Source organism: Populus nigra, chromosome 17, assembly GCF_951802175.1.
Source record: "Populus nigra chromosome 17, ddPopNigr1.1, whole genome shotgun sequence".
Taxonomy (NCBI): Eukaryota; Viridiplantae; Streptophyta; class Magnoliopsida; order Malpighiales; family Salicaceae; genus Populus; species Populus nigra.
Window position 1 is genome coordinate 9414478 of NC_084868.1, and position 26375 is coordinate 9440852.

At 33.9% G+C, this 26375-nt stretch overlaps 3 protein-coding genes across 3 annotated transcripts; 2 read left to right on the forward strand and 1 right to left on the reverse strand.

Annotated features, from left to right (window-relative positions):
* The first annotated feature begins 1575 nt into the window (after positions 1-1575).
* LOC133676418 (uncharacterized protein At5g39865-like) lies at positions 1576-3047 on the forward strand. Its single transcript, XM_062098061.1, has one exon. It carries the CDS (start codon positions 1740-1742, stop codon positions 2610-2612), a length of 873 nt encoding a protein of 290 aa, XP_061954045.1. The 5' UTR covers positions 1576-1739; the 3' UTR covers positions 2613-3047.
* A 2318-nt stretch (positions 3048-5365) lies between these two features.
* On the reverse strand, positions 5366-9194 carry LOC133677483 (uncharacterized). The gene is made up of 4 exons (XM_062099574.1): positions 8513-9194; positions 7727-7882; positions 6853-7545; positions 5366-6659 (listed from the first exon to the last, which is right to left on the reverse strand). Exons 1-4 carry the CDS (start codon positions 8909-8911, stop codon positions 5523-5525), a joined length of 2385 nt encoding a protein of 794 aa, XP_061955558.1. The 5' UTR covers positions 8912-9194; the 3' UTR covers positions 5366-5522.
* A 10403-nt stretch (positions 9195-19597) lies between these two features.
* Positions 19598-23581, forward strand: LOC133677178 (ubiquitin carboxyl-terminal hydrolase 8-like). The gene is made up of 7 exons (XM_062099043.1): positions 19598-19764; positions 19858-19951; positions 20103-20437; positions 20535-20675; positions 20940-21200; positions 21440-21588; positions 21734-23581. Exons 3-7 carry the CDS (start codon positions 20333-20335, stop codon positions 22011-22013), a joined length of 936 nt encoding a protein of 311 aa, XP_061955027.1. The 5' UTR covers positions 19598-19764; positions 19858-19951; positions 20103-20332; the 3' UTR covers positions 22014-23581.
* Positions 23582-26375: the final 2794 nt, after the last annotated feature.

Here is a 26375-nt window from a genome sequence, read left to right on the forward strand (position 1 = left end):
GAAGCGTACAAATCTACTGGTAAAGTATTTTAGATCCATTTATCCAATTAGTTCAAATAAAGTCAGATGAATTTTGATGTAAAAAATTCTCAAACTTTGATCTAGGGTTCTTAAATGGAAATTAAGGAAAATGCGAAACTGATTTTAATGGATTTAATTGGGATGAAATGGGTTATAAATAGTGAAAAAGGAAATTGGTGTTTTGTGGGGTGGTAGGGCTGGCGAAATACGGAGGAAAAAAGAGTTTGGTTTGATTGATTTGAATTATTTAATGTATTAAATGTGTATTGATACGAAAATGATGAATGGAGGTTACTTTAATTATTTTGATAAGTTGTAATTTAATTTTAATGTACTTTGATTTAAGGATTTTTTAGATTAATTGTGAGAATTGTTAAATTTAGGTGTTTTTGGGTTAGTGAAGAAGTAATTAATGTATTAGTGTAAATTATGATGAGAATAAAAATAAAGTATGAAAAAAAAAGATCTTATAAGGTTAGTTATGTAAAGAGTTCTAAGAAAGACTTGATAGTTCAGTGTACATATCTCATGACAAGTATCTACATATTAGTTTTAAGTATTTTTTATATTTCAGTTTATAGAAACAATTATTTTTTTTTATAAAGAAAAAAACATAACATGTATCAGTTTCCACGACTCTAATAAATTTTCAGTATTTAAAAGAGTATCGACCAGAAACATTTTAAAAATAATATTTTGATGCAATAGGAATTCTATAATTATAATAACTTTATAATTTTCTTTGCAAAACATTTTTGTTTCATAGACTTTGTTTTATTCTAAATTTATAAATTAAATATTAGATTTATTAATCTGATATTATATTATATGAATATTAAAAATAAATTAAAATTTTATTAATAATAAATATGTATTTATAATAATACCACATGTAATTAACCTATAAACAAGCATATTAAACTAACAGAAATTATACTAGTAATTGGTAGTCTTGTACTTCCATTTTATAATTCTATATTGCATTTTGTAGCTCTTGTGTAGTAAAGGATATAGTAATGCATTTTATAGTTTTATAGTACATTTTTGTAGTTTTGGAGTATGCATTACCTCTCTCTTCTCTCTCTCTCTCTCTCTCTCTCTCTGCGCAAGAGCATTCGTCTACCCTTCATTGTCTTTTATTTTAGTGCTTTTTCAGTTTTTTTTTCTTGGGTTATGAGTTAGAAGGTTAATCAATTGCCGAGAGAGCTAAAAGGTCAAGGAATTAAAGCTCAGTTACTTGAACATGCTTTTCCTGGAAACTGAACATGACTTTTGGCACACCATGCCTGCATGGGTTCAATTCTGCTCCTTTAGAACTTTCTGCAGTGGTGCTCCGCCACCTATCAAACCGTGCATGCGAAGCTACCTTTATCATCCAGTGGTTTGAAATGAAAAGCACATCAATTCATACATTTTCTGAGGCCTTGCTCCTCATACCATGACGAGACACCAAATTGTTGATAAAGGGTTGCCTTGGACACCACCTCGCCCCCACAATCTGTGCAGCAATCAATTCATAACTTCAAAAGGCAATCCACTACCCACACAAAGGTTTTCAGCTTTTTGCTTTTGTGCCATCGGAAACCAAAAGAGAACCCTCTACTGCTGCCCCATGTCCTCCGGTCCCTCGTAAGTCATCCTCAAACAAAACTCAGCCTTGCCTCTTCAACTGGTTGTGATCACACGCCATCCATTTCGTGAGAAAACAAGCAAAATAAATGAAATCAGTGAAGGGAAGATTCCTAAAGAAATTGAATTTCATTCCAAGTAAAAGCACACTGAAACAAGGTCTAGTTTCCCATCTGAACTCCTCAGAAAACTTTTCTGATCAGAGCTTGCAGATACCACCAATTTACATACAAAAGGATCACAAGAAAGACAGTCTATCTGGTGATTTTGGTGTGTCAAAGAAAAAACCAGAATCCAAAGATGAAGAACTGGACTTGGAAATTAATCTCTTCGACAAGGTGAACATCACACCCTCCATAGTATCCAATGACAGATTATCTGTAATGGACAGTCCTGAGGCCCCAGTCGCTACAGATATCAACGTGGAGCAATACACGGGAAATGAAGCTGAGAAAGAGATAAAAGGACACCCATCTCTCTCAGATTTTGAAGAGATATCTCTTCCCGGAGGAAGTCAGGCTGTAATTCTCTACACAACAAGCTTGAGAAGTATAAGAAAGACATTTGAGGATTGTCATGCTATTCGGTTTTTGTTGGAAAGTTTTAAAGTAATATTCCACGAGAAAGATGTTTCGTTGCACTTGGAATTCAGGGAGGAACTATGGAGGATAATGGGTGGCAGGGTGATTCCTCCAAGGCTTTTCATAAAGGGAAGGTACATAGGAGGAGCTGATGAAGTGACTGGTTTGCATGAGCAAGGTAAGCTTAAGAATCTCTTGGCAGGTATACCACTCAATCTGTCTATTTGCCCTTGCACTGGTTGCGGTAACATACGATTCATAGTTTGCTCCGATTGTAATGGCAGTCGTAAGGTCTTTGCAGATGATCAGAATGATGAGACATACATTAGATGCCCTGAATGTAATGAAAATGGACTGGTTAAATGCCTCATCTGCAGCTGAAAGTCTAGCTACTTTTTCCTAAACTCTTGCTTGATTCTGTATCGTATTATCCATCTTCCCTAACTTTTTCCCTTGCACTGGTTGCGGTAACATACTATTCATAGCTTGCTCCGATTGTAATGGCAGTCGTAAGGTCTTTGCAGATGATCAGACTGATGAGACATACATTAGATGCCCTGAATGTAATGAAAATGGATTGGTTAAATGCCTCATCTGCAGCTGAAAGTCTAGCTACTTTTTCCTAAACTCTTGCTTGATTCTGTATCGTATTATCCATCTTCCCTAACTTTTTCCCTTGCACTGGTTGCGGTAACATACGATTCATAGTTTGCTCTGATTGTAATGGCAGTCGTAAGTTCTTTGCAGATGATCAGAATGATGAGACATACATTAGATGCCCTGAATGTAATGAAAATGGATTGGTTAAATGCCTCATCTGCAGCTGAAAGTCTAGCTACTTTTTCCTAAACTCTTGCTTGATTCTGTATCGTACTATCCATCTTCCCTAACTTTTTCCCTAGTTATATAACATCCTGTCTTGTAACTTGAAAAATGCTTGGACAGAATTCGCGGTGCTTCTCTTAGTTCTTCTATATGTAAGATTGGAGGCGCTAATGAAATGCAGCACCAAATGTCCTGGTTGTGATATATAGAGTAGTTAAAGCCCTTTCTGCTGCACAAATCCTAGTGTCATTTTCTTCCATTACCTATTTTTGTCATATTTGTCTTTCTTCTCTAACATTTTTCGTCATTCAAATTTCAGTGGCAGTTTGCAAGTCTTATAATGGAAATATATTGATTACTTTAGCACTGGATGTCCTAAAGAAAGTTATGGATTGACCGTTGGTTGCTGCAAATCCGATTGACATTTCTTCTTACATGCATTGTTGAACTTCAGCTCGCTTTTCTTATTCTTCTTTTTTATTTCCATCGTCGACAATCATTAGAGGTAGATGTGCATTATGCTATGCAATAAGGAATGATGGCTAGTAGAATATTAGAGGTGGAACCATATTAGAACCGGGTATTAGCAGGAGCTTAAGTTATCAATCTTTTTTTTTCAGATTAGGTTGAATTATTGTTTTCTAGGATGATGAGGAAACACGGCCCTCAGGAAGCAAGAAAGGGAAGGATGATGACAATGAGGAAACACGGGTTTATGTCAGGTGTGGAGCCTTGTGAAGTTGAGCTTGAATCATTGTCAAGATAAGTTTGGAACAATAATGGGTTGGGAGAACATGCACATGGCTCTTCATAAGATTATAACAAAAAGTCACTGGCTGGTAACAAAAGCTAGAATGGTGCGATAAAGGAAAGTGTAAGGCCATGATGATGATTTTCACGGCAAAGGCCTTTTATGATGAGTCGTATAATGCAGCTTTCTTGCATTGTCAAACTAGGCTACCAGTTCTTGATTCATCCTTTCAGTCCATGAAAGCAGTGGAGCGAAACAATTTTGATTTCTTGCTTTAAATATTCTGGTAGTTGTTGCTCGACTCTTCCGGAACTTCTAGCTTTTCGGCTGATTTGAAGTGTCTGAATGGTGTACTCTTGTCCATGCATTTTTATTCTATACAAATGCAGAGGATAATTCAAAGTAAAATAGGCAGGAAATTAACCCAGAAGAAATCGTGGCTCGTAAGCGACTATAGAGCCAATAATCAGCCTTGAAGAAGGCCCGATTTCACCGAGTCAAATAGAAGTGGGGCCTTGCCTCATGTGCAATTGCCTTTGATAGCCTGAAACTTGGCTCAAATTTGAGTTGATGATGATGTTATATTTCATATTCATTTTGTCTGTCTTTGTAAATACCAGTATTGGAATGGTGGGCCTGAACCAGCCAGGGTTGAGAGTTTGTTGGCTTGCAGAGCTGTCGTCATGGCTTAAGGCTGCTTCTGTGATCCTAAAATTGCTACCGGAAAGGCTAACAAACATGTCACAGGCTGGGTCATATTGCATAATGAAAACTTGAAAATGAAAAGCTGTAAGCAGAGCATGTTTCTGCATTATGATTATGGCTCTGTAGCGAGCAGATGAACTAATCAAGTCACTATCATTTAATCAGTCTTCCAAGGCCTGCAAATTTCCCAGCGTAAGTGTAACGTATAAAACAAATTATTCATTGCGATCAACATCATCTTCTTCACCTATCAGAATCATAATCATCATCATCAATTCACTATTAAAAACTAAAGAAACAGATAAAAAAACCAATCTCAAGGCTTTTATATGGAAACAAGTGAACGAAGAATCTCAATCTTCACTTCACAAGCCGAAAGAGAGCTTCTTGTCAACGTGACATGTCCATAACTTGCTCATAGGAATAATCCAAATGATGCTTATGGGAAGGGTATATCCTGAACGTGCACAGCTGGGGTAGGAATTCTATAGAAAACCCTTTCCCCTCCACATGGTGGTTGAGGTAGCTAAAAGAGGAGACTTTAGGCTTGGGTTTTTTTTAATCTCAAAGAGGAACATGCACTCCAAAGAACCTTTTCGTGTCCTTGAATACCAATCTCGAAAAGTTCCTCTTAGCAGCTTACACCACACAAGGAAAGGAATAATAGGTTCCGATCAAATAAGTTGTCACAGAACCAGAATCCTAAAATGAACAATCTCAAGGAATAATGCCTCGATTTTCTTAATGAACAATCTCAAGGGTCAGATTATTTCCATCAGCGGATCGTACGGGAACTTGAGATTACGTGCAAACAAGGGAAAACATAAACGATAGCTCCATTTGGAAGACCAGATTAGAAGAAACACAACATGATCCTTTTCTATTCAAACTCCTCAAAAAAAAAGTTGAAAAAGGTCCTCTTTGTTAATATCATTCACATCATAAGATCACCGTTTGTAGAACGAAATTTTAGTTAGACTAATCACACTTCCCTAAAATTTACAGTGTGTCTAAACAGCAGCCTCTGATATGGAGGCATTGACTGGATGTGGTAGTGCTATCAACATTTCTGTCGCATGAGTTTCAGTCAAAGGTTGCCAGTACTGGGTGTAGTGGAATTCGATCTGCAACCGATGATGAAGAGGTTTTGATGTCATTAAACCTCTCTTGATGTCTGCCTGCAGTTCCCTGATTGGAATTGCAGCCAAGAAACTCTTTATGTACGCTTTGCATGAATCCTTTCCTTGGCACATAACCTCCCCTTCTTCCTCACTCTTTAATGGTTCCTCACTTGTAATTGGTTCTTCATTCTTAGTTACCAGTGCCCCCGATGTAGAAGCCACCTCCTCCTTCAGGTTCACTTGATGCTGATCCTTGGGTTCTAAGACGGCTGGCACATTCTGCTGATCACCCATTGTTTTCTCATCAGATGATTCCACAGCATTTGGCAACTTATGAATAATTGTGTTGCTGTCAAATTTCAAAATGTAGGCCTGATTGCATCCCTCATAGAGCCTCTCTCCTAATGTGTCAATAATGTAGTAAGCTTCTGGTTCAACCTTTAGGATGAAAAAATGGTCGTTCCAACTTACAATGTAGACCTGAGGTTCACCATCACTCGGACATTCCAATCCAGTACGGCTTATCTCATCCCAAATGTTATCAAAGGACATGGCTCCTTGCAAAAAGTCGAACCGTCCCTCATCCATCCCATCTGGATGGAAAAAACCGATAAAAGACTTGCCAGGGACAACAGCAATAGAACGAATTTTGGCTTGGAGAACTGTTTCAAGGTCAAAGTGTTTGTCAGGGAACCGCTCCCTGTAGGTTTCATTCTCACAGAGGTTTCTCCATTCCAAGGACCCTTCTCTGATGAGACTATCAAATTGGGACTTAATGGGCATGAGACCATGGTTATTCTGAAACCAATCGGCAATAATAGCAACAAGGGCTGTACATGCACTCTCACCTGCAGCCTGCTCACTTCGTTGATCAATGGAAGCAAAGAAAACCTCAGTTTGAAGCTTCATCTGTCCATCACGGCTTATCACTTCTTTTTTCTCCCACCTTCCTATGGCAAAATTGTCGTCACCAAATTCAGATACTGATGATCGATTTGCATATGTATCCTCCTCTGCCTTATGCCACTGCAAAACAGTTAGTGTCGTTTCAATATAGAAATTCATCTGATTATGAAAGGAATTATTAATCACAAAACAACCTGGACCATCCTTCAAGATGACCAACAATGTTTTCATTTTGTGTACTTTTAATACTGCTACATTGGAAACAAATAGCATTAAAAAGTGTGAAAGTAGAGGAAATCAACAGATGGCTTACGCCAAGAGCAAGAGATTCATCAGAGCTAAGCTGCCGGCGATCAAAATCAATATCATCCCCGCCTTCTTCTCCATATGCCTTCTTCAACAATGGCTCTCCTTTAGCTTTAGGAGACCTAAAGCTCAACTTCCTTTTCCGCCATGATAAAATGCCGCGCTTAGAATTCTGCAAGAGAGATGGCTCAGAGACTGATGGGGTATAATCATCACTGTGTGAGCAACCCACATCTGACTTGCGATTGCTGTAGTAAAACCAATCTTCATCTTCAGCATTTATCCTTGCACTAGGGTAAAAAGATCCTCCAGCATAGTTTGCAAAAGCCAGTGTGCCATAACTGAATGACTTCCTCACTGTAGAATCCTCCTTGACCTCATCCAATTCTCCTTCCTCCAAATCATCAAGTGACTCACAGTCAAATGGATAGTTATAGTTATCCTCACCATCCTCACTCCTAACAGAGCACCTGCCTTCACTGCCTTCTTCCTCGCGACAGGCCTTTTTTGCTCTCCTGGTAGATACATATCCAGTAAAAATCTTTACCTTTCTGAGACCAGCTTTAATTGCAGAGAGCTCATCCTTCTCAGTTGAGACAGCTTCTCCAGATTGAGGTGAAGATGGAATGGGTACTATAGCTCTCTGTACTGACTCAGAGGTCTCATGAGCAGTTCTCAACTCCAACAAGCTGAGTGATACCTGCAAGATTCATACAAACTGAGATGAGAAACTATAAAAAAATTGAGAAAACATTAGAAAAACAGAAAAGTCAGAGATTTTGTATAGCAAAGACAGGAGAGGCAAATTAAATATGCAGCAGGATAATTTTCAAAAAATCAGGAAGAATGGAGATTGGAAGAAATTCAAAGGCACAACATACACAGAGCAAAGGGCGAGGCTCGGCCACACCAGCAGAGACCATGAGCGGAAGTCTTAACTCAAACTCCTTCTGTTCAGCTGCAGAAGCAAATTCAGCGAGGTTCACCGTTGCTGTTCCAACTCCAGGAACCTTATTCTTCGGCCCTTGGTTCACACCCTGAATCAGAACACAAAACAGCCAAGTTCCCTTCAAAGTTGTTAACAAGTAAGACAAATCCAAACAATCGAAGAAACAAGTTTTTATAAGGTCAAATAAAAAACCATTTCCAAGCAATCTTCTCAACAAGAAGGATTTGAAATGACAAAACCATCAGGCAAGAAACCTGCAAGATATCCAATATACCCAAGCTTTTTTCCAAGACAATAAAGAAAGAATTACTTGACTAAATCCAATCCCTAAATCCCTTAGAGACTAATTAAGAATCATTTGTTCCCCCGAATTGACTACCAAAATAGCCCACGAAAAAGAAATCACAAACATAAAAAAATAAAAAATAAAGAAAAACCTTCACATGCTTATATTCTTGAATTAAAAAACCACTTCATCTCAATTACAAGCAACCCAAAAACTAACAGTAACTTATCACCAAAAATGAAAATTTTAAATTCATGAAAAATAAATGAAACCCAGAGTTTTATAAAAGCAAGATATTTCATAGGCCAACAGATTTTCCTAGATTCTACAGCAAACCCACAATTTTTTTAATCATATTTCAATGGATAAGAAGACAACACCCGTAAAAGATCTTGAAAAGAAGATTATATTTCTATGGAAAAAAAAACTCACATTGAAGACAGTGAAAGAGATCTCCCAGGGATGAAACACATTTTCTTTATGAGCAGACAAAGTACATAAACTCTCAAACTCCTCATCCCACTCCACCAAAACGCCACCGTTTTCCCCTTCACCACCGCCACCATAAACCTCCACTTCTTTCGTAAAATCCCTCTTCACAACCGTCCTCCTCAATGAACTCAACGCCAATTTGGGCCCTTTCCATCTAATCTCCACCGTCAATTTCTCCGACTTGTCCTTCATGTCACCACCTGACGATGTCCCAAGTGCAGCAGCTAAAGCTTCCCGCACTCGATCCCAACCCTCAATCCTTCGCACAACAAGCCTCACCTCATACTTCTTCGAAATCAAAGGTGGCCATGGCCGCCACCTCATCATCTTCACCACCATTCCTCAAAACAAAGCAAAAACCTCCAAAAAAATTATCGTAAGAATATTCAAAAATGTCTCTCCATTCCTCTATAATGCCCACATAATCTCGTCAATAATAATAATAATAATAAAGAATCTTTATAGTTGTTTGAAGCAAAATCAGATATGCCGAAGAGAAAAGGAAGGCATACGCCGTTATTTAGGGAGGGGCTTTAGTGAGGGGAGGGGGATCTTTCTCTTTGATTCTTTTTTAACATCGCTCTATGACTATCAACAGAAACAAGTCAAAAGCAGGGTACGATGTGAGAGGGTTTGAGAGAGACAGAAAGAGTTAAGTTAACTAGGGTTAAACTAAGGTGGTTAGGGTTAAGGATGGTAGGGGAGGGTATGTATCCCGAATGTAACGGCGTTCTGTTGTTAACAAGGAAGGAGTTGACTTAGCTCCCTTTTTTTCTGTTTCTTTTTTTGCTCTTTTGTTTTAATTTCTTTGAAGTGAGTCCCATTTTTATTTTCTTTTTGTTCACCTGTTTGCTGTTTGTTTATCGTTGGATTTTCCCTTAATTTTTGTATTTTTCTCTTTTTTTTAAAATAACTATTATACATATACATTTAACATGAATAACATTCTAACGATTGGGAACGTGGTGAAACCGTGTTTTCATAAAATTTTAATTTTTTTTACAAAAAAATAATTGTTTTTATATGTTTTAAATCGTTTTAATGTGCTGATTTTAAAAATTATTTTTAAAAAATAAAAAATATTATTTTGATGCATTTCAGCACGGAAAATACCTTGAAAAACAACCGCAATCACACTTCCAAACAGGCTAAACTGTGGATCATTCCCTCACACTGAACATTTGAAAAAAAATATTTAGGCTTTATTAATGTGTTTTTTTAATAATAAATAAATAAATTATGTAGAAGTTAATCTAATATAATCCAATCAACTTGGTAAGTTTAAAGGCAATTCAGACAGTCATTAAAATATAATTTGATTAAAAAAAATATAAAGACAATATCTTTTTTTAAAAGAAAAATATTAAAACGATAACATACTGCATTAACCTAGATCAAAGTAAATTTTTCAAATCTACAACAAACTATAATAACATCATATAAAGCAAATTGAAACATATCATGGAGATCAACTCTCACTCAATTCAATTTTGAATAATGTAATTATGAGAAAAAAAATTAATTAAAAAAAGATACAAAAAAAGACCTAAGTCAACTCGAGTTAATTTATCAAACTTATTATCTAAATTATGAAACCAAAATAATCTTGTAAAAAACAATCGATAAATTATGAAACTCAATTTTCAATCAATACAATGTTGAATAATAAAATTAAAAAAAAACAACCCAAAAAACACATGAGTCAACCAAAATTAACCAGCAACTCGGGTCATGAAATCATAATGACTTCATATAATGCAAATTAAAATAAATTATAAAACTTAATTTTTAAAAAATCTAATATTAAAAAATAAAATTAAAAAAAATATTTTTTTTAAAAAAAACATAGTAAGAAGATCAATTAAGAAAACTAGTGACTTGTATACATACGGTAATTATAAGCATTACTGAGTTGAGTTGAGTTTTATGTCGTGTAAAATTGTTAATCCTGAGTGCTTACGTTTCTTTTTCTTTTTTTTTTCTTTTTTTTTTCTGGTTGGATGGGTGATTGATTACTCGCTAATAAGTGAGAGCCCTAAACTATATTAGTGCGTAGAGTTGTGTTTTTATGCTAAAAATTGGTAATATTTTTACAGTCTTTGATTAAAAAAATTATTTGTATTTGAAGGGTGCTTTAGATGATGTGTTATCAACAATATGCCGAAAACATTTAAATATTTAAATATTATTTTGAATTATAATAACAATTATTTTTATTTAAAAATATTTAAAAATATTTTTTTTTATTTTTTAAGATTTATTTTTAATATTAGTATACCAATTCCTAGTGATGTGAAATCCGATGTTACACACTCCTTATCCTATTCCCTTTCAGTTGTTTTGGACTCTAGTATGGTTGGGAAGGGAAAGGGATCGATGAGAAGGGAAGATTTACCTCCCCACTGTCATGAATTTTTCAGATGAACTAGGGAAGAATTTTATAATGATGTGATTTTATGTATATTCTCTGGCTAAACTAGGGAAGAACTTTATAATCCTATTATTTGAATTAGTAAAAAAGTTTGAATAGTATATAATCTCTTGATTTTTCTCTACACTGAGTTTTTCACCTAAAAATTTCTTATGATTTGTGTTTATTTAATTTTTTTATTAACGTGGATATCCGGGTTATCTTGTGCTTACCTTAACTAATCTCATGAGCCCTGAAGTTAACAATCATTTAAGCCTCTAGTGGCCCTGAGGTTTTTGAAACTCGAACTGGTGACTTTTAGAAAACAAACTCAGAATCTGGCTAATTAAACTATATATTTTAGGGTTGTTTTTATAATGCATAGTTTGATAACAGGTGATTGTTATAAAGTGTAGTCTTTTGAAACTAACCATGCATGGATTGTTTTCCTCCTAAATAATCAAGCTATTTATATTGTATTTATTATCTGGTTTGTCTAAGGTCTAGCTCGCAGCCGCTTGCACTTTTTCAATAGCGACTTTATTATAAGTTGCCAAGTTATTTTAGATTAGTCTAAAACAGTTATACACTCGCATAATTAATTATTATTTATATATTTGGATAAGTTGGTGAGATATCGCTTTGTCTTTATACTAAGGTTTGTTCATTCGAAGAAAATCTTATATTAGTCTAAACAAAAAAGGTAGGTTATAACGAGAGAAAAGGCACCCAGAAGTGCTGGCAATGAGACCAAAGCTGTATTTAAAAGTGTTGTTGTAATTGTTTTTGTTTAAAATTATATTAAAATAATATAATTTTTTATTTTTAAAAATTATTTTTAATACTTGTAAATTAAAATCATCTGAAATTACTAAAAATATATCAATTTGAAGTAAAAAATTAAAAAAAATTTATTTTTTTCAAAAACATTTTTGAAACGTAAAAATAAACAAATTCTAATCTCATGAAAAAAATGGGTCTAGACCCGTGTTAAAAATTTATTTTTTTATTTTAAATTTATTTTTTTAATATTTTTAAATCGTGTTGATACGCTGATGTCAAGAATAAATTTTTAAAAATAAAAAAATATTATTTTAATATATTTAAAAATAAAATATATTTTAAAAAACAGTGGTATCACTATCTCAGCATCCCAAATATAAATAATATTTTTATTCCGTTGCTTGAATTAAAATACGTCTTTTATTATTATTATTATTATTGTGAAAGAAGAGGTTTGCTGGCATGAACATCAAAACCACGTCGCTTTCTAAAAGAATCAAGGACAATGGAGGTAACACCACCGAGGAATGGAGAGTCGGACACATGGAATGGGACAAAGTGGAGGGGCAGCCACAAAACAAAAGAAAGCGACGCAGACCACAGCTGGAAGGGGACCCGACAACGACAAACTAATAGTGGATGGAGGGGCAAAAAACAAATAAAATTAAACAGACGGGCTGGATATTCCATCATTGGCCAAGTGGAAAACCACGCACGTGCGACCTCGCTAGCTAGCTTTCAACTCAACCAAAGCTCTCGGAATATGGTTGTCGTGTCTGGTCTGAAATTGACCCTATCACGAGCTGCGTCATTGGGTTAATTCGGATTTTTTTATTTTTATATTGAAACAATGATGTCATGTCTTTTTATAAAAAGAATTCTTGATGGATTAAAAAATTAATTATATCAGGTTCATCGAGATAATAAATACATCTCGAATCTTAATTTTTTCAAATTAATTTATCGAATCAAATCAAGATTTTAAAAAATATCTTGTAAACGTTGTTCGGGCTCAAATCCCCTTCCATCAAGGAATTTTAGATGGCTGAGAAATTTGTGTTTTGTATCAAATTATTGATAATCCAGGACATAAACTCCCCGGAGCTTGCATCATGTTTAGAAATATAATATTAGTTTTTTTAAAAATATTTTTATTTAAAAATATATTTAAAAATTATTATTTTTTATATAAATCCAAAAATATTAAAAAATAAATTTTTTAACAAACCTTCATTTGAAACGCACAACTAAATGGAGTTACATGTGTTAAACAAAAAATAAATATTAATATGGTAAAATGTTAGTACTTTGATATTAGATTATCAAGTGAGGTTGCTATCATGGTTTTTAATTATATCCATTAACACTTAAATATATGAATAAAAAATTAGATGAAGCACTCACTTCAAATGTATGAGTGTTTGGGACCGTGTTTCTTTAAAATTAAAAAAAATTGCTAAAAATTAATTTTTTAAATATGTGTTTTGATGTCTTGATCTCAAAAATAAATTTTTTTTTTTAAAAACATCATTTTGATATATTTTAACACGAAAACAATTTGAAAAACAACCATAACTATATTCCCAAACAGACCAATAAATCGATTTGAGTTTAGTGGCATGGATATGACACATAATACATGAATTATGTTCTTAAAAATATGAAAGAGTTTTTAAATTATGTTCTTAATCTTGTTCATAATACACATAATATGAAAGCATTTTAATCCAAATATTTAATCTTGTTTGATTATCGAATTATATTTAGGTAATTGTTTATCAAAGGGGTTGGGGAAGCGATAAAAGCCAATATATTTGTTGCAAAAAAAAAAAAAAAAGAAGAAGAAGGGAGGGTTTTTTTTTTACCTTAGCATGGAAGCCATGATTACAGGCCATTAGCTGGTGGGAGGATGGAGGTGAGGGCCACATGTTCCGCTTTAATTTTCATCCTCGGGTGGGGGATATTACGGAGGAATCCCATGGAATGGTGCCTTCCAGTGTTCTAGCCAGAATTTTTTAAATAAGAACATAAATTATAAATAAATATGATTTATTTTATTTGATAATAAAATAAATAATAAGATAAATTTTAAATTAAAATTATATTCTAAATATATGCTAAACATGAAGTTGTTTTCATCTAATGTGGTAAAATATATTGCATGAAGAGTTTGTTTATATAGAAAAATTATGATAATTAATATTTTATTTTGATATTTTTACACCATATTTCCTATTTAGTAATGCCTTTTATTTTATTTTATAAAACATTAGTACCAGTGTAAACTAAAATATGTAACTGATATTTTTTACATCATTAATTATGTTTTTGGTGTTATATTTTCAAATCAGTAGTGTTCTTTTATAAATAATTGATAGAGATAATAAACAAAAAGTAGAGATTAATAAAAAAAATTCCAGATCTAAATTATTGAATTCTGTTTATAAATTTGACAATTATTTTTTCAGTCCTTAATTAATGAATAATAAAATAACAAGTGATTAAATAATTTTAAAGTAGTTAACAGCTAATATTGAAGCATCCTACATCTACGTTTAAAAAATAGTAGCAAGTCATCAATACAATTTTGTTGGGCAAACTACTTAGCGTCTTAGCTAAAAATAAAAAAAAAATGTCTCCAAGGGGCGTAGCGTGGTAGCAAAGAGCTTGAAATCTGCACAGCAGGTCTCGAGTTCGAGTCAGGGCGTGCACCTCTTGTAAGAGCCTGGGACAGCCGGGGTTTTACTTACTCACCTGAACCCACAAAGTGCACTTTCCGGGGGGTGGGGTTTCCTCGAATCAAAAAAAAAAAAGTCTTTGCTAAAAAATATAAACCCTAAAAATTTAATTTGTGTTAGCTGTTCATTAAAACTTGGATATGAAATTCTCAAATTTTTCATAAAAGAGAAAAAAAAGTGAAATAACCCCAGTTAAATTTGTTATTTAAATAATTAAAAAAATCACATTGAAAATTCAAGAATGATTACAATCCTCAAATTTTAAAAATAAGTATAATATAAATCCAATAAATTTAAATAAATCAAGAAAAAAAAAACAAAAAAGAAAGAGACTAACCTACCTGAAAGAACATGCAATGAAATCGATAAGAAAAAAATAACAATAAGATAAAAAATGTTGAGAGATAAACCCATAAGTTGTGGGTTTTTTCTAGCCACAATTTTATTTTATTTTGGAAGATATAGGCTGTTATATTAATATTTTAATATAAAAATATTAAAAATAAATAAATAAAGAGGCAATTGCCTCCTCTTTGCCTTTGCCCCATTTGCCTTCACATTGAACGAAACTTTTCTTCAGTTGCTACATTATATGTCAGCCAATGGGCACCATTTGTTTCATCAGAGTTCCAACAAATTGACAGAAAAAAAACTACAGCCAGTGGGTTTAGCTTTTCCCTGCTATTTCTTTCAAATCAGGCACTATGCAGTCCATTGCAGTGTTCTTACTTGGTAGCTAGTCTGTGCGTGTTCTTGGGGTTAAAAAGACACGACTCGTTTTCCCTCTTCGACTCACTAACGAGGGACTCGACTCAATATTCGCTAGGCTTCCGCCGGTGACTAGACATGAGGAACGGCGATTGCTACGATAATCTGTGGGAGCATGAACGTTTTTCTGAGATGTTAATCAAGCTGTTAACTGAAGCTACGAAGAACCGTCCAAAAGTGAAAACTGGAGCACAGAATGAAAAGTGATGCGAGGCCTTCGGAAGGAAAGAACAAATAACAGGGAGATGAATCCACGGTTTATCGTTGCCTCCGAAGGGAAATGGAATCTAGCGAGGAGCATTATTATTATAGAGTATGAAACTCAAACTGTGCTCCACGCTAGAGACAATTCAGTACAACCTGGCTGGGCTCTAAAATCTTGATATACAGACATAAATTAGATATAAATAGCAGATTGACAGAACAATTCACTGGAGCAATCAAAGATTTGTTTATGATACGCACGCTAACTCTAAGGTCACAACAAAATTTTGGAACAAGCTGCTGAATCAAGCTAGCCATAGTCTCACATGACAGGATTGTACTAGCTATTTGATGATTTTGTCGCCTCATGGGTCGAATAAAATGTTTTTCAACATAAAATAACAAGTACAACAGCATTTCATTCATGTTTTTGGACATTAAAAAAATTTAAAAATTTATGCATCTATTTAATTAAGTGAATTGAAAATTAGTTGTACTAATAAAATAAAGAATTAAGTCCCCGGTCTCTAACCAACCGAAGTTAAATAGTCAAATTCTTGATTGGATGATAGATTTAATCGGGTTTAATATTTTTTTTATATTTTTTATTTTGCTATAAAATAAAAAAATTAAAAACTCGTGAAATTAAAAACCAACTAAATATCAAAGTATCTATTTGAGATTGTGATAAATCTATAAATATCAAATTAAAATAAATTACGTTGTCTAATTAAAAATTAACAAAATATTAAAGGATAAAATTGAAAAACAATAAGTAAAAAAAATCAATAAAAACCCAAATGTGAAAGATCAAATTGAAAATAAAATTAACGAAAAGGATGAAAAAAGGCCTGGGGGGTGAGGGCAACCCACGCCCCTAGGCCTATCTATTATTTTAATGAGGCAGACAAACCAGATTTTTGCTATTGTGGTGGTTGGAAAATTGAGACTTGTGTTTTTTTTTTTTACCTAGAAACACATTTCCAACCCTTTTTTTGTTTATCATAAATACCTATAAAATACCCTAAACATCTTGATAAACTTGTATATGATATCAAACAACCTAAAAATCACCCAAAAATCTAAAGAATAAAAAACCATAACCAAAAAAGTTTTCGAGTTTGGATCCTTTGTCTCATAAAAAGCTAAGAGCAAGAAGCACATATGATAAACTCTTCTTATTAAATGAAACACATTGACATCAAAATCAATATTTTTCATGGATAAAATCAGTGTTAATTGATACTTTCTCTTTATACCACTAGAATCCAGCCACTTTTTCTCTCTTCTCTCAAACTAGGGACTAAAAAAATAAGAAAAATAAAGTTTTGAATCAAAACTAAATTTTTTAAAAAATGGAGGAACCAGGAGTTTATAAATTGAAAAGTATGAGGATCAAAGTGTACTTTTTGATCAAATTTCAAAACATCCATTTATTTTCACTCCTTTTTTAAATCTTGTCCCTGGTCAATAAATTTAAAGTAATTGGGTTTCAATTTGACCCCAAAAAAATGCAATCATCCAAAAAAAAAAAAATTGGAGGACAAAAATGAAAAAGCTGCCGGAGTGAACAGTGTTCTTGGCTATGAGTTTCTGTTAATACTCAAGTGAACTGACATCATAAGATGGCATCCGTCTTAGATTTTCCAAGGAAATAAAATGGCAGAGCAAGACAGCAGGATAGAAATGCCGATGACATTCTTCACGTCTATTATTGCATAGGCTAAGCCCTGGGGACTTGAAACTCAACCGATTCTAGATGGAGCAGAAGGTATCGAAGCAACATCATAAAATGCCAAATTTATGTCTTTTATTTGCAAGAATTAACAGCAAATTTCTTCTCTCACAGTTTCAGATATCGATCAGCTCTCACGTTTGCTCGCAGCACAACTGGCCACAGCTTTAAGGATACAAACGTCCTATTGAGTAGGGATCATTTGCCCATTAAACTTGACCACCAGTACTCCAGCAGAAGTAATGCTAAGGGCCAACAACAGAACTTGACTTGTATATTTAGAGTTCCAACAACGTTTGTGCTGAGTTCATCCCATGTAGATCCGAAAGACCCTAATAAATCTGTAATCATACTTGCAAGGATGTTCTAAACAACATGATTACACTAAAAATTTATGTATGAAGGAGGTGAATGGAGGAGGGGAAGGAAAATGAGGGAAGGTAAAAGGATGTTGATGACATCTTAACCTTGTTAATTTTTTTTTATGGGACTTTCATTCCCCTCCGAAATTTCACCCAAGTTGAGGAGTGCTAGATGGGAACAAATAACTTTGTAAGTTTTTCAACCTTAAATTGTTGTTTTAACAAAAAAAAAAAAAAACTTCAGATTTCCATCTTTTAATAAATAAATTCCCCTCTGAACACTGGTTAGTGTTGCCACCAGTGACCTCACACGGCACCGTGAACTCCAATAATAAGGCCACCGTCAGCAACCGTGCAACAGCCGGCATCTCCGCTCTGCACTGTAAGCCTCAATCACGCCATGAGCATCACTGGTTCCATCATAACTAGTATGCATTTAGCATGATTTAAAAACACAAGGCATGATTTAGCATAAATAATAAAAATAAAAAAACACATTGCATGATTTAACATATTTAAATACAAAAATTAAAAAAAAAACAGTTTTGTTGATATTTTTGTTTACATCAGATAAATAAACAATGTAATTTACTTTGAATAGGTTGTACTAGAAGTGATTTATTCTTTCTATACACAACTCATTCCCATTATCCAAACTATGAGACCAATTAGGAGTTTTAGTAATTAAAATATTAGATGATGACTTTATCTTTTTTTACTGATATTGAATAAAAATTCTTTATTATTTCCATTTATCACCATAAAGATCTTGGTTATGAAGGATAATTGCTGTCATGACGTATATATGTGTAGAATAGCGATTTTACTAGGGATACTCGTGGACTAAGCTTTTTTTTTTGTTCATTGTTGTGTTTTAAATTATTTGGTCTGGATTTATTCCATTTATAAATATTGTTTACATATTTTAATTTTTGTGTATATTGTTCTGTATAACTATTTCCTTAATGCGTCACATATTTTAATTTATTTTAGAGCACACAAGCCATTCCCAATTTAGCCAGAAAATTCATCTAAATAATTAACTAGTTGGCAAAAAAACACATCATCCATAAAAAAACACAACGTACCCACAATCATGCATGTGTAATGTAGTGTTTTCGTAGACCACCAAGCATTGAGTCTAATATTCTAAATTATTTTAAACCAGATCCTTTGATCTCATAAGGATTTTGATGCAGACAATATTTCTAAAAGGTATCTTTCTTTTGATTCATGTGTACACTATAAAGTTGATCATTATCACTGCCAGAAAAACTCCACAGAAAAATTTCTGTAACTGATACAACTGAAATGAAAGGAAAAATTACCTGTTATGAAGAATAGAGGGAGAAGATTAAAGTATGTGACTCCCTCTCTATGACTCTGTTACTGAGATTATTGATGATTTTCCCAAGTGAATCGATCTGTTTCTTTCATTGCTAGCTGGAAGGAAGAACATGAGAAGAAGAGGAAAGGGTCGGGATTTCTACTACTTGTTGTACATCCACAGACATAATGATTCTAAAGGAGTAATGAAGGATGATAGTGTCTCTTTTATGCTCCCAAGATGTGTTTTCTATACAAATAAGGCTTTCAGCTTCCAGGGAAACAAATTCTTTGGTAGTGGAGATCAGCTCAAAGGTCAATTTCCTTTTTCCTTTTCTTCTTCTTCTCTTCTTTCTTTATAGTTGTGCATAAAAAGGCTCATGAACCAAGTGTATTTGCTTCAATACTGAATGTTCAACAGTTTTAGTCAAATCCCTTCTTGAATGCATTGCTTTCAAGAGCTGAGTGCCCTGGTGGTCGAACCTGGTTTGGGCCAGGTTACTGGACCAGGTAACGTCCGTATTGAGATGAAGTCAAGTCTTGAGATTGATCAGTTTGGTTAGACTTTATGTGCCTGCATGTCATACAATATTTTTTTTCTTACAACATACACAATCACATACTTGAAGTTTGTTAAATATAATTAAAACTCATGAGTCCTACCCACCATGATAATCCAGTTAACTTAATTATATTACAATGTGCAAATATTTCTCACAGCACAGAACTGAAGCTAAATACAAGAGCCTTCTTTTAATAAAACTTCTCTATGATTCCATATTTGACAATAGACTGAAATTTCCAGGACAATCTGATTTCCTCTTACAGGGAGAGCTTGCAATATTTTTGTTCCCAAGTCTAAACTGGTTAGTTTTTTATGAACTTTTGTTATCTCAGTAAGAAATACAGATTTTATTTTGGGAAGAAGTCTTTCATGATTCAGTTCACCTCTTGTACAGTCATATATGGGACTTCTCAGGGCAGACAATCCAATTTCTCATGGATAATAGGATCAACCTGCCAAATGATATCCTGGGAGAACATGACAAAGAGGTGACTGATTTGTTTATTTGTTTATCTTACATTTTGTTACTGTTGTTGAGGCTCTTAGGCAATGTTATCCATGACTGCTTTTTAAGTATTGATGTACAATTTTGCTTATTGCAGTGTATAGTGTAGTTATTTTATCTTATGTTGCATGCAGATTGCACTTGAATTGCAAGCCTATGAATTTTAAGATTCTATGACTGCTAGAGATGAAAGGTTTGATGAGATGGTGGGGATGGGGACTTCTTTTGGTGTTGGTTCTGTTAAAATGAATGGGTGCACTAATCATGTTCGACACCAAGGAACTCCTCACGATCTGGGGGTGGTCTTAGGGGACTTGGTTACTTGGGTTTGAGGGGATTGCAGAATCTTGGGAATACATGTTTCATGAACAGTGCAATTCAGTGCTTGGCACACTCCCCAAAGCTAGTTGACTGTTTCCTTGGGGACTATAGAAAAGAGATAAATCAGGAAAATCCAATAGGAACGAAGGTTTGTGAATGGTCTTTTATATTAATTGATCTTCTTGTAGTAACTTTTGCTTCCTTTGCGCAGGCAAGCCTTTGTAAATAAATTTTTGTTTGTCTAGGGAGAGCTTGCTTTAGCATTTGGGGATTTGTTAAGTAAGCTATGGACACCAGGAAGGACGCCGGTGGCTCCTGCAATATTCAAGCGAAAATTAGCAGATTTTTCTCCTCAATTTAGCGGCTACAACCAGCATGATTCTCAAGTTAGTATAACTTTTGATTCTAATGCTTTTTTAGTCCCTCCAATTCTATCTCCTGCATGTGATAAGTTTCTGTCTTGTTGCTTGCTACGAAACAGAAATAGCCTTTTATCCTCCTTGGCACATTCGGTAATGACTTTTAATACACGTTTATACTGCAGGAGTTTCTTTCATTTTTGTTGGATGGACTTCATGAAGATTTGAATTGTTTAAAATCTAAGCCATAAATAGCAATTAATGTATTTGTTATTTCTGCTGTCATTATAGGGTCAGTATCAGTCAACACTGGTTTGCCCTGCTTGCAACAAGAAGTCTGTCACATTTGATCCATTTATGTACTTATCACTGCCGTTACCTTCAACAACAATGCGGACTATGACTTTGACTGTTTTGAGCACTGATGGGAGGAATTTACCATCCCCTATTACTGTAACTGTGCCCAAATGTGGGAGGCTAAAGGATCTCAATGGGGCCTTGAGCATTGCGTGTTCTTTGAGAGATATTGATGAAATGCTGATGGTGGTTGAGGTATGCTGCGTTTTATCTGGTTTTCATTACACGGGTTGTTAGTTGCTCCTGTCAAAGGCATTGGTGCTTAATTTCATCAGAACAAATTTATTTTGAACATCTAATTTGTGGTATTTGTTTGTTTTAATAAAAATATATAGGTGAGTTCAGGATCAGATAAGATTCGTGCATTAGTCAAAATTTTAACATGCATTTATGTTTATGAAAATTTCTTGAACTCTGAATTTCTGATGATGTAGATATACAAGAATAAAATTTTTCGTCCCATGACTGAGTCATCTGACTCGGTAGCCTTGATCAGAGACGAAGACAAACTTGTTGCTTATCGGTTACCAAAAGATAACCAGAATTCACTCTTAGTTGTCTTTATGCACGAAAGAGTGGAAAGGTAGCTTATTTATACTCATGGTCTGGTCACTTGGGTGGCTTTCTTCTGCTCTTTCTACTTATGATGATATTTAATTTTCCTTTAGTTTGGTGCAATAATCTCAGTTTTTGCTATATACTGATTTATTCTATTAACTGGTGTTCAGGCCTTGTAAATTTGAGAGAGCAATGCCAAATTTGAAACTGTTTGGCATTCCGTTTGTAGCAAGGTTAGATGATCTTTCTACTGGATTTGATCTCCATAAACTGTATCTGAAATTACATAGTCCACTTCTTATGCCTGCTGAAGATGCATGCGATGACTATGATGATGTGGGGATCACAACTAGTGAAGATTCTACAATGGAGAATGTCCTTAGCCCCACAATCTATATAGGCTTGGACACTGGAACAAAGGATGACCAGTGTTCCTGTTCTGATTTTTGATTCTATTTGAAAGATGGATTGAGATCAACAGAGATGAAGATGAATGATCCATTACCAGTCCCAACATTTAACGATGACTTGGAGGTCTATGCAACTTGGTCAGAAAACACGATTGAGAAGTATGATACATGCCTTCTCAACTTGGAGGACTTCCCAATCGATGATTTTGAACTGTCAACCTACATTTCCCAGAAGGACAGCCATTTTTCCAATCATTATGTATTGTATGCAACAAGTAATCATCATGAAGGCATGGGATGTGGTCACTACGAAGCATTTATTGATGCAAGTGGTGTTCATTCTATCTATGCATTTTCTTTTATTGCCTTTGGTCAAGAGACTGCAGATAGAACCATTCCACAGAGGACACCTGCACGCGCGCACATTTAGACAGAGCTAGGAAATATTCGTTTTTATTGATGCATGTTATTCATCTGGGCTGGCTTCATCAATCTAGGATTTTTTGATAATAGTGTTTCTCATCAACTTAGAATGAATTTGGAAGTTCTCCTAGGTGTTATAGAACTTGCTGGATGGATTTGCAGAGTAATCATCTTTAGGGGGCATGCACTGTTTAGAAATCAGCATATGCATTTGTGGGGCAATCGTTGATTATAAAAATTGACCACTGCATGTCCCCTTCAGGGTGTCGAGCAGTTTATGCATGCATTCGATATATTATAATAACAAGTGAGTCAAGAGCTGTGAAATAGAATGGGGAACATGAATTCATATTGGGCTTCCTAGACACCAAATGATAATTTTCTCCTCTTCAACCCACCCAAGATAGAGATGTTATAGTGATGTGAAATCTGATGTTACACACTCCTTATCCTATTTCCTTTCAGTTGTTTTGGACTCTAGTATGGCTGGGAAGGGAAAGGGACTGATGAGAAGGGAAGATTTACCTCCCCACTGTTATGAATTTTTCAGCAGGGGAATGCGAGTCAAACAGCTTCTCTTTGTTTGTTTAGAGAAGAACGGAAGCTAGTGCTTGTAGAATTGAATTGTAAGGAAGGAAAAGAGGGGGAGATGTATCTAGCTATGTTTTGCTCATGCGGAAGTTAAAACAAAAGACAGCAACACAATTTTGTGGGATGTTCCCAAATCTGAAACACAAATCTCTGTATTTCTGTGGTCACCATCATATACTCCAGGAAGATTTTTTATATTTTCTTGTCTTCAAGTGCGTGTAGTCTAAAATTATTATTGTTCTTGTGCAGCTTGGGTATCACAAATGGGACGAGTTCGATAATATCAAAACATATGCTGCTTACGTACTTTTCTACAGGAGAGTTACCTAAACATCTTCATATAAATATTTGGCACAATCTCTTGACAGGGTCAAGACCTGCATTATCATTTAGAGACAGCTTCCTCTGTAGCAGCAGGAAACAATTATGAATTGGAGGGAACACACAGGAAGTACAGGGGAGGATTTGCTGTACATTTTTTAGGGGGCGTCAGTGAAAGAAAATTTGTTACAAATTGATCATACACTTTTTATTTAACGTGTATAGATGCTTCATACAGGATTTTTGAGAAATGTCCAACCATTTTTTGTCAAAGTTAAGTTGCCCTTTCCTTGAATGTGTATATAAAAGATACAGTGATTACTCAGGGTAATACATGGGAAATTGATGTTGCTTGGTTAGAGTTACAGATTCTTTCACCATCTGTTTTGAGCTATGATTTTTCAGATATCGCAAATTTGTTTGACAATAATAGCCTGTCATGTCTGCCCGATCGCACTCCTTGCAGATCGACTTGTAATTTTGGAAGGCGATCGAACTGAGTTCTTGGCGATGCAACAAGATGGGTTTTTCTTTCTTCATCATTCTCGTCCATTGGTAGTGTGAGCAGAATTTGATGACTTTACGTTAGTGCGGGACAAACGATTCCAAGTCAAGCAAGTATTCATTTACTCAACTTGAAATGTGGTTTGTTTTGAGTGAAATATTTTATTGGAAAATGTTTTTGTTTCTTGTAAAATATTTTATAGGAAAATTAATTGATAAAAAATATTTTACAATCAATTTTTAAATTTAGATGAATTTGGTTTATTTGTCATAAAATATTTTAAACTCTTAAAATTTCATAAAATATTTTACTAGCAATAATCCATTTACAATATCATTAAACTATTTCAACTGTTATTTCTATCTCACCACTATCATTACCATCTTCTCTTACATCATCACGATTATCGATCTCACCATTACTATCAGTTTAATATCATTATCATTATAACTACCATCATTTCACCACTATTTTCTTCATAACCATCTCTTTTTTCGCCATCATTGTGATAATCTCATCACTACCACTGTCATCGCATCACCAATTTCTCCACTACCACCACTATTACCACGTCATCATCATCTCCTTCTCCACCACCATCACCATTAAAAATATTATACATGTAAAATATTTTTCAAGTCATTTTTTTGCCATAAGCTCTTAGAGTTGGAGTTTTCTACCTTGTTAACGTGATGATGGATATACCCATTTGTTAACTAGATTGATCCTAGACTATGTTAACTTTGATAACTACAATCAATTTATTTTTAACATAACAATCTTCAAATCCCAAAGCTCTTTTTTTTTCTTCCACATCAAATCATAAAACTATAACTTTGGGAGTTTTTCTAAAATTAGGACATGCAATTGTTTTTAACAAACTAGAAAAAAATAAAAAAACATATTTGAAGAAATAATATAGTTAAAGAGTTACAGAGTTACGTTGTTGAAAATAGTGTCGTCTATAGGTTATTCAGAAAAAAAAACCTTTTTTTAAAATATAAAGGTTGAGTTCTTTAAAAAACACAACTTATTGATTGCAATGTTCTGAATAACTAAAACTTTGTATTTAAAATGCCTAAAAATCATAGAAGAAAGCATAATAAAGATAACAACAATCATAAGGTTTGAACTTGTGATTTTGGTTTGGACTTTGGGGTTTATTTAGGGTTTGAAGTTTGGATTCGGGGTTTTTGACATAAAGTATATCATGGGTGATTCAAGCCATACGGTTACAACTCTAAATTGTAGATAAATAGGTAGAGAAATGATGCAGATGGAAGCATAATAAGGATAACAACAACTATAGAAGGACAAAGAATTTGCCAAAATAAAGTTATCGCACAAAGAATCCTAAGTTATAGTTTCATTTTTGAAATAAAATCTAATAAGTTTTGCCTTTCTATAAGATTATACCATCCTTTAAGTCAAAAAAACAATCTTAACATAGTAATAAAATTAGAATCTTAAAGTCAAAAGGAAAGGAAAAAAATCCAAACAATATATAAAATTCAAAAAAATCCGAGAAAAATAACAAAATTAGATCAAATAACATCTTTGGGGTCTAATTTTGGAGTCTTATGAAGCTCGACTAGTTTCAACAAGTTGGACCTCCTTTAAAATTAGGCCTAAAAATATCCTTGAAAAAATTGAGTTCAATTCAATGGTCGGATCGAAGGTTATGACCTTTTAATGCTATTTTGTTGGTCTGGCACGACCAAAACTCTTTTTAGACCTAGCCATATCCCATTGGTTCATACAAATCATCTGTTAGGCTATCTACATAATCTTTTTATAGTATATTTCTATCTGACTACTCATAATCTTTTTATAGTATATTTCTATCTGACTACTCATAATCTTTTATTTCTGTTAGCCTAACCATATCAAGAAAACTCTGATATTTTTTTTAAAAGTATGCAATTCAATAATTTGATGAAAAATACAACACACCAAATATTTATATAAAGGTAAAAACTAACATAACTAAAAGAATCCAAAGCTAAGTAGAAAAGGTAATGAAATACTACTAGAAAATTGGAAAAAAGCAATAGAAACATTGACGAATAATATTTTGTTGCTGTTTACTAATAAAAATTGTGATGGAAAATTTCCGTAAGTAAATTTTTATGGAAACAATGATGGGAAAAAAAATTTATTAGCAATTTCATTGGCAGTGTTGACATGTTAAATTTCCAACATGATTACCGATGAAAATTTCATCGATGATTTTAAAATAAATTAAAACCTAAAAGTCCCTCTACTCTCCCCATCTTTTTTTTTTATTTAATTAAAATCACAACAACCCTCTCTCTTCTATTTTATCAATTCCAACAGACCCCCCCCCCCCCCCCCCGAATTCAGCCACCCAGCCTATCGACATCGACCAACCTCTATCTAGTAGTGTTAGCTTCCCTTCCTTTGTTTCATTTTTTATCAAACTTCACTCCACCAAATAAGCAAACACATCCATTTTTGTTGTAATCTACTTAAGTTTTAAGTTAATTTATTGAAGTTTGTTTGTAGTAATTGTGGTTTGCTTGTACATTTAAGTATTTTACT